Below are 8,735 nucleotides of genomic sequence, written 5' to 3' on the forward strand. Positions count from 1 at the left end.
GGGTCTCCGGGGGGCGGGTGCCTCACAGCTCAGCAGCAGCCACGCCACATGAACAGCTGAATCCCCCATGTATGGGTCCTGCTGCTGCTGTGTGCTGGGGCTGTGCCATCCCTCAGTAGTGGGGCTGTCAGGGCTCCCTGGGGCCCCTGGCGAGGGTGGTGCTAGGCCGGTGCTCAGCAAACGCCGAGGAGCTGAGAGTGAGTCAGCACCTCCTTCCTCCAGGATGGCCCTGGTGCAAGATGGCCATGTGAGCAGTGCCATGCTTAGCGGCCAATGGCTGGAGTGTAGCTGCAAGGAGGCCTGTCCCCCAGATGTCTGGCGCAGACCCGAGGATGCCAAGGGGCAGACGATTTGAGCACGGTGGGCGTTTGCCATCCAGGTGTCAGAACACGGCACCTTTTCCAGCATTGCCATCTTGTGCAGAACTGCTGCCCTGCCCCCTCCTGTATCTTTGGGAGGGCATTAGAAACCCCTGAGCACTCATCCCATTTGGGATGTGGATGCCAGCAGTGTCCAGCTTTTGGTCCCGTTGGGCTGGGCCAGAGAAGCCCCCAAGGGGCAGGATTGAGCAGTGAGCCAGGTGCTGTGGTCTGTTGCAGGCTTCCAGGGAGCTGGAGGCGGTTTCTGGGAGGCTGGAGGAAGTGACTGCAGAGCTGCAGGATTCTGTAGCCCAGGTGGATCAGCTGACTGTGGCAAACTCCCGGCTGGGAGCAGGTATGTCTGCATGTGAGGCTGGGTCTCTCGCTGTCTTGTATGGATGTGCAAAGGCCCAAGCGGTGGAAGCAGCTGGCCCTTCCTGGGGTGAGATCCTGGGAGATGCTGTCTGCTGGTTACATGCTGGGGTACAAAGCCCAAACCATGTCTTGCTATGCCAAGGACTGAGCTGAGCATCCGGCGCCTCTAACATTGGCTAGAGGGCACCGCCTGTAGCAGTAGCTGCCTGTTCCGTTGGCATGTCAGTACCCTGGAGTTTTCTTGGAGGGCATCTTGCTGACAGCTCCAACTGCAGGATAAGACTGATGTGCCCCCCCCCCCAATACTCCAGTATCTGGGCTGCTGCTTAAGACCTGCCCTGGGGGGTGGGCAGGCAAGGGCTCCTCTGCCTTCTCAGCTTTGCACATCCACTGATGCCAGCTGTGCAGCTAACCTCCGTGCTGTGCACCGTGCCCTAGATCTCAGCACACTGTTGAGAGACCTGGCCAGCCTGCAGGGTGAGCGGGATGAGCTGCGAGAGACGCGTGCAGACCTGTCGGAGGAGACGGCGCGGTGAGTCTCCAGCCTCCGGGTGCTGACGCTGGGGGGCGTGGGCGGGGCCACAGAAGCAGAGCGCTGCACTGTCCAGTGACTGAATAATGAGGAACAAACTGATGCCCTAAGGGGGGCTCTTGGACAATCCTGGTTCTCCTGCTTCCCCTCCCCTGAAATTCACTTCTGTTCTGAGTGGGTCTCTTGGGCAGAGCCTGCAGCTGGCAGCCAAGCGGCACACTAATTGCTTCCTTCCTTCCTGTCTCAGGCTGACCAGGGAGCAGGAGCTTCTCCGGCAGCAGCACGACAGGGTGCATCAGGAGCTGCGTGAGATGACCGAGAGCCGCGAGGTAGAGGCTGGGTGGGGTGGGCTAACCCTTCTGTTAGGGGCACAGGACACTCGCTGTGCTAATGGCCCCTGTGGCAGCCTGCACAGACCCGGACGAGTTAACGTCGCCTCCTCCCTGCACGTAGGCCCGGAACTGGAGCTCCCTGTGCTCGGTCTTTTGATCCCTGTGATCAGCTCTTCCCCAACCATCTCTGTGCAGTTACCACTGGGCGTGAGACTTGGGTGGGCCTTTCCATGCACTTGAATGCCTGACCGGTCCAATCCCCCGGGGAATCGGACTGGCTGCCGCAGCTCTGGCCTTCGCACACCCCAGTGCAGTGAGTCGCCCCATCCCGTACTTCCCAGCAGAGTCTGCTGGCAGATGAGGACCTGGGGGAGGAGCGAGGTGTGAGGGTGGGACTCTGATTTTTCCAAGCACTCTGAGAAGGGGGGAAGACTACAGAGCTGTTGCTGGGCTCTGAGGCCTGTTAGATGAAAGATCCCGATACTGGGGGCAGGCCTCACCAGCCCCTCAAGTGAGAATGGGGTGGGGGAGGAGTCTCAGCTTGTGCGCCTGCAGGAAGGTAGAGTGGGAATTGAGCTCCTGGTATGAACGTGGCCCTCCTTAGCCGTTCCTGGCCTGCATGCGCTGAGGACCCCACGCTGTACCAGCTCCCGCTCCTCACTAGTAAATGTTCACGGGCGTGTCTCTTCCCTCCGCCCCAGTTCATTGACCAGGAGAACCGTGTGTCCCGGGAGCAGCTGACCGAGACGGAAAATGAGCTGAGAGCCACCCTTGCAGTCCTGCGGGAGCGCAGCATGCAGTACGAGGACCTGAAGGATGCCTACCAGCACCTCCAGTGAGCCAGCAGCTCCGCTCTGCCCCTCTGAGCCCTTCGTGTGTGTCGTGCCCAATGAACGGAGAGCCTGCGCCGGGGGAAGGAGCTTGGCATGTCTCTGGTCAGCTCCTGGTGTGCAGGGTCCCCTCCCAACCTCAACCACGGCTGGGAGGCAAAGGGTGCCAGTGAACGAGCCCCTCAGTGCACCCTAGTACATCCCTGTGGGAAACCCATGGGCACTCTGGCTGGGCACAGCTGGTCTCATCCTTTGCTTATTCAAACGGCACCTCCACATGTCCCTCTGTGCTCTGGCCAATGAACCCAGCCGCGCCACGAGGCTGCCTTGACGTGCCTCCCGTCTCTCCCCTCCCCACCTTGAGAGGATGGGGCCTGGGTGAGCACTGAGTGAGCTGACTCCCCTGTTCTCCCCAGGAAGGAACGGGACACCCTCTGTGAGGAGCTCGACTGCAGCAAGGCAGAAGCCCTGGGCCTGCAGCTCATCAGGGACAAACTCCTGAAGTCCTCCCTGGAGCTCGCTCAGACCAAGGAGAGGCTGCTGGACCTCACGGACGTTCTCCAAGCTGCCCTGCCAGGAGAGGTAGGAGCCCAGGGAACTGCCCTCTAGCTGTTGATCACAGCAGCATGGGTTTCTCCAGCCCATCTGCCCTGGGGAAGCAGAGCAATGTCTGTAATGCTGCCTTGTCATCTGTGTGGTCCAGCCACTCGGACCGTCTCTTGTCATTGAAGGCTGCTGATGCTGCATCGAGGAGCAGAGTGTGTACCCCTCGCAGCGGGCCCAGCTCCTTCGTGGGCAGCGTCTTGAAAGCTGTGGCAGGAAAAGGTAGGATGTGGCTGCCAGAAATTGCTTGTTGGCTCTGGTTCTTGTCTGCTGCTCCAGAAACCCTGCCTGTGTGGCGGGGGCTGGGTTAGTGCTTCACAGACAAGGAGGGGCGTGAAGTGCTCTGTACACCAGGGCCGAGTCTCCCTCGGAGACTCATTGCAGTGAGTGGGGTGCACCTTCCCATAATGCTTTGCTCTGCCGCTTGCTCAGAAGTCACATGGTGACACTGAAGCAAGGCGGAGGTGGTTACAGCTGCCCAGCCAGCGGTGGAGGCTGCTCCCATGTCTGGGAAGGAGCCATCAAGCTCCCAGTGCCCCCGGCTCTACTGCCGAATCCTGCGGCTCTGCTCTTCCTTCCCGTGACGGGTCGGGCTGCGTTAGGCCTCGGCCAGGGTGGTGGATGAATTCTGATGAACCTGCCACAGAAAACCAGCTCTGCTTGAGGCCTAGAACACCACAGCCGTGGGCTGCCTCTGACCCCGGAGCCAGATTGCTCCAGTGAGCGCATCGGTGCTTCTGTGGCAAACAGGCCCCTCGATGCCCAGGGCTTCCTGCCTGGGGTTAGGCCTCCTTCCCACGCTGCCTGCAGATGGGATGGCTCAGCTCTTCAAGGCTGGTGCCGTTCCTCCCCAGGGCTGCCAGGATCACCCACCGCAGGGCTCACAGCCAGAAAGCCCAGAACCATCGCTGCCTTGGGATGGCCTGGTCCCAGGACTCCTCGCATGGGGCGCAGTGAGGGGGTGCTGTGAATGGGGCCTCAGCACCAGTCCCCTCTCTCAGGGCCCAAGCCCCAGGGACTCCCCAGAGGAGAAGGGAAGTTCCCGGATCTGTGCAGTCACCATGGCCTAGCAGTGGGTCAGGGTCATAGAAAGGGGTAATCTGTGCTGATCACCCAGCACCAAGCCCCTCTGACCTGCTTTGTTACAGGCATCGATGAAGAAGCTGCTGGAGGCTCGACCGCATTCACCAAGGTTGAACCTGCTACTCCTCCGATGCCAGCAGGTAACGGCCTGGTGTCTGCCCTCTCCTCCCTTGCCAATAGGCATGGCCTTGCTGGGCCCCAGCGTAAAGGGCGCTGGTCTGGTCACAGGAGGGGCCCTGGAGCAGGGCCGTGCACTAGGCTTTCCCAGGCCTGTTCCTTCATCCAGGTTTGACTCTGCGACTGGTTCCCTCTTGTAACTGCTCAGCACCATGAGGCAAAGGGGCAGGGGGCTGGGCTGGGGGCCTTGGCTATGCAGGCGGGCTAACGCTGCCTGCTGTTCCAGGCATAGCATCTGGTGTCTGTTCCTGGCCTGGCGCTGCCCCAGAGCTTGCTGGGTAATTAGAACCTGAGCACGGTATGACACATGGGTTTGTTTCCTTTCTGCTTGCGAGGGGTTCTCTGTTAACCCCGGCATTGAGGGCTAGCCCCGTGCACTGTGAGCCATTGCTCGCCTGCCGTCTGCTCTGCCCCCAGAGATCGAGGAGAGTCTCCGGGAGACTGTCTTGGAGCTGAGAGCTGCTGTGTCTCATCTCATCACACTGAGCTTCCAGAGCCAGAAGGCGGCACATCATGAGGCTCAGGAGCTGCAGGCTAAAATGTGAGTTCAACACCTGGCCCTCGAGTCAAAGGAGAAGTGATGGGGGTGCCCAGCGGGCTCTGGGCAGTACCACTGCTACTTGCTGGCCTGTCACTCCCGCTCTGCCATTGGCCACTGAGCAACGCCTCTAGGACTGTGACCCCCAGGAGCTAACCCGGTCAGCCTCCAGCCCGAACATTACCCTGGGTGGCAATTCCATACAGAGAGTCCTTTCCCAGCCCAGCTGGCACCCCTCAGCAGGACTGGCGGGTCCCCTTGTCATGGCCCCAGATGCCAGGCAGAGCTGGTGTTGATTGATTACTCTCCCCTCATGTCCAGTCCTGAGGCCAGGCCCTTGGAGGGGGCAGGTTGGAGCAGCGGGTGCATGAGCTGAGTCCAGTGGCTGCTGGGCAGTGTCAGCCAGAGAGCAGCACTTGGCTCCCCGGGGAGGCAGGATCACCCTGAGAGCCCACGTTCGATCTGCTTTGTGCCCTCTGAAGAGACTCAGTTCGGCTCTTCCTCTCATAGCTGTGACCATCAGCACCAGCTGGAGAGCCTGGAATCCAGGCTCCAGGCAGAGATCGATGCCCGGGATGCAAACCTTGCCAAGCTAAACAAGATCCTGGGAGTCAGGTTTCAGGTGAGCAGGCGCCAGAACTGGGTTAGGTGTGAACTCCAGGGCAGAGCTGATCTGGGACGTGGACCAGGCAGGCTCAGATTCTAGGCCATGGGAGAATCTGGGTAACTGTTTTTTTCCATCCCTTGCAGCCGCTCGCTAGCCTGATCTAACGCGGCACTTGTGTGGCTCCCCAGCGTCCCTGTCTGAGGGTCTGTTACTGGCTGGGTCCCGAGTATTCCTGGGTCAGGACTTGGCAGAGCACAGGGACCCTGGCACAGGACTGCTCCAGCCTAAAAACTACCCTGGTCTGGCTGTGCAGGGCCAACTGTAACGTCTGCATTGGGGCAGGCTGGGATCCTGGTGTGACTGACCCCTCACTACCTGTGGAGATGGGGCAGGATATCCCTGGGGGCAGGGGAATGGTGTTGGGATTCACCTGACTGAAGCTGCTGGTGAACTGGGGGCTTGTGCCCAGCCCGTTGCCCGCCTCTGACCTGTGCTGAGTGTCTGCTAGCAGCTTTGTCATGGTGACTGCAACAGACACAAACCCACAAGCTGCCTCCCCTCAGTACCGGGCCTGGGCCTGGGGCCCCTCTTTGCCTGCTCCTTTCCTGGGAGAGCGGCACGTCCAAGACTCTGCTGCAAGGGAGGTGCCACTCAGGGAGACCCTATCCTAAATGCTGCCACCCTCTCTCCTCAGACCGAGAAGGAGCTGCAGGACATCGTGCGCCAACAGGAGGAGAAGATGCTGCAGCTCATTGACCGGAGTGGGGAAGTCACGGTACCCACCTCTGCAGGCTGGGGGCATGTCGAGTTAGATCCTGGAATGGGCTCAGCCCTGCTACCCACTGCTGTCCTGTACATGGCACCGTACTGAGTAGCAGCCCTGTGGTCCCTTAGAGGCTGGAGCAGAGTCCTTTGCCCCACTCCCCAGCATCTCATTGGCTTCTCTCCCCTTAGAGTCTGAAGGCAGAGGTCTCTCACTTGAAGCACCTGCTCCGGCGTGCAGAGACGGAGGCTGAGGTGCTGTGGGAGGAGGTGAGGGGACGGGAGCCCGACACAACACCACTGGATGCTGACGCTGTCCAGGAGAAAGTCTGGCTACGGCAGGAGGTGAAGCCAGCGGTGCTCGGGCAGGGCCAGATTCTGGTGCAGGATAGGAGGGGCTCGGCGGCTTGGGGGGGAGAGCTTGCTCTTGGCCTAGGGCACTTGCATAGCATGGGGCTGACTGCCAAGAGACAGGCGCCCCGGGGCTGTTGGCATTCGTTTGCCCCCTTCCATGTGCCCCTTCTTGCTACGTTGCGGCTCCTTTCTATTCATGCTCTGGAGAGGGAACAGGGAGAGGCCCTACAGCCCTGCTGGGGGTTGGACAGTGGGTGCTCCCAGCCTGGCAGCGGGAGGGGGAGTGCTGGGCATGGCTAGGCCCTAGATGGTCCGCATGCTGGGCATGGGCTGGCCAATGGCAGAGAGGGGGAGGCAGTACGTGCCCTGGCTGGGAGCGGCTGGCACAAGGAGGGAGCCAGCTCTTTGGGGGCTGGTGGGGTCTGTTCTCTCCCCAGCCCCGAGTCAGGCTCTAGCCTTGGCTGTGAGCATCCAGCTGCATCATGCCCCTGCACCAAGATTTGGCTTGTCTTGCAGGTGAACAAGCTGAGGGAGCTACTCCTGGAGACGCAGCGTGACTACCAGGACCAAGTAAGGGCAGGGCCTAGGTGGCTCATCTGCGATGGGGGGGCGGGGGGTGTCTGGCTGCTGGTTCTCCCGCCCAGCTGCTAAGCCGTTAAAATGCGGCTCTGGGGTTTGCTCTGCTCCCCCCGCCTTCTGCACAGCTCTGTGTTCTCCTTTGCAGAGGAGAATCCTGGAGGGGAAACTCCATCATGCCCAGATGGTGCTAAGGAGCCGTGAGGAGATGCAGGAGAAGATCAAAGAGGTGAGGCCCTTTGGGGAGGGGCTCTCCCTACAGCAGTATGATCTGGCTGATCAGGCTCCTGGCATGGCTAACTGACAAACAGCCAGGGCTCCCCTCCCCCCCATCACACCGCCTGTTTCCACACTGCCAGCACAAAGCCCTCGGGAGAACAGCTGCGTCTTGGGGAGGGGCCCAGCATCGCAGGCGAGGCTGCCTTCAGAAGGGCCTGGTCTGGCAAAGGACCCGTGCTGAGGCGGCTGGAGCAGTGATGTGGCTGCTGTGGAAGGGCTGGGGGCCCAGGAGCGTGGTGGGATTGCATCCAGGGAGGGGCCCCTCCATCCCATTCTGCTGCTGTCCCTGAGGGGCTCCCCACCTGCTACCCCATGCTGAGGGCAGGAAACGGCTTGTGTGCCGTCACTGCAGTGACCACGGCTGCTCCGTGTCCTGCCTTCCGTAGTCAGGAAGGTTCTGGAGCCTGCCCAGACCTATGTGCTGCCCCAGCTGGCAGGCCGGAACTGTTCACACAGTTGCCTCGTGTTAAGCTTGAAGGCTATTGATGGAGACCTCACTCGGCGTGGCCTGCCTGTCCCATGCCTAGCTGCTGAAGTCCTGCTCCCCCACCTCCAGCTTGGCTGCAGCTCCTCAAACTCTTCCTCCTTTCCCAGATGCTCTCCTCCATCCCGGATGTGGTGACTGCCGGCTCCCGGGAGTTCCAGAACCTGCTGCGCTACCTCGGGCTGAAGCTGGCAGATGGCGACAGATGCTCTGGGGATGCACTGTAGCCATGAGCTGTGATTCGCTCCGTGTTTGGAAGCCCCCTTGCTTAGCGCCCCCTGTATTTTAACTGAGCCCAGTTGTTACTGTTCCTGTCTGGAACGCAAGTGGCCTGGGCTCCCGTGTGTGTGTGTGTGTGTGTGTGTAAATTAAAGTTTTGACACCATGTAGTGCTCTGCCTCTTGCCTGATCAGAGAGCCAAGCTTGGGGCTCACTAACAGACTAACAACCCAGGTAGGTGCTGTGCTGCCTCTGACTGGCTGGAGTTCATTCCTTGGGTTCTCTGCTGCCTGCCAGGGGCGCATTCATAGTAACTGTCTGAGAGCACCTGGCATGACCCCCCTGCCCCTGGTCAGAGCAGCCTGACTCCCCAGCCCTGTTCCTTTGGGCTTAGCACAGGGCAGGTGACTGCTCCTCCTGGAGAGGAAGTGGGATCCCTGTCAGAGCAGGGCCCGCTGCCTTCCCCACCACCGCCTCCTCTCCCTGTGTTGTGACAGCCCCCCTTCCTTGGCAGGGGAGCGCTTCCCTCCCTGGGGTTCCGTAGCTAGTACGCAGCCTTGCTGATCTTAGCGTTCCCAGGGCTCCTGCTAACTGCACATGCATGAACCCAGCAAGGCTGGGCTGA

At 60.8% G+C, this 8,735-nt stretch overlaps 1 protein-coding gene across 1 annotated transcript in view; it reads left to right on the plus strand.

Moving 5' to 3' along the window:
- Nucleotides 1-8,250, plus strand: part of SPAG5 (sperm associated antigen 5) — a 17,828-nt gene extending 9,578 nt beyond the window's left edge. The window contains exons 6-20 of the mRNA XM_026656609.2: nt 289-360; nt 600-714; nt 1,173-1,266; nt 1,514-1,595; nt 2,300-2,433; nt 2,845-3,010; nt 3,160-3,253; nt 4,180-4,254; nt 4,709-4,832; nt 5,340-5,451; nt 6,131-6,211; nt 6,391-6,543; nt 7,069-7,122; nt 7,277-7,357; nt 8,002-8,250. Coding sequence (XP_026512394.1) covers nt 289-360; nt 600-714; nt 1,173-1,266; nt 1,514-1,595; nt 2,300-2,433; nt 2,845-3,010; nt 3,160-3,253; nt 4,180-4,254; nt 4,709-4,832; nt 5,340-5,451; nt 6,131-6,211; nt 6,391-6,543; nt 7,069-7,122; nt 7,277-7,357; nt 8,002-8,118 — 1,554 coding nt within the window. The 3' untranslated portion in view covers nt 8,119-8,250. The remainder of the gene's footprint in view (nt 1-288; nt 361-599; nt 715-1,172; nt 1,267-1,513; nt 1,596-2,299; nt 2,434-2,844; nt 3,011-3,159; nt 3,254-4,179; nt 4,255-4,708; nt 4,833-5,339; nt 5,452-6,130; nt 6,212-6,390; nt 6,544-7,068; nt 7,123-7,276; nt 7,358-8,001) is intronic.
- Nucleotides 8,251-8,735: the final 485 nt, after the last annotated feature.

The sequence above is a fragment of the Terrapene carolina genome, unplaced genomic scaffold (assembly GCF_002925995.2).
Source record: "Terrapene carolina triunguis isolate 2854851 unplaced genomic scaffold, T_m_triunguis-2.0 Scaffold231, whole genome shotgun sequence".
Classification (NCBI taxonomy): Eukaryota; Metazoa; Chordata; order Testudines; family Emydidae; genus Terrapene; species Terrapene triunguis.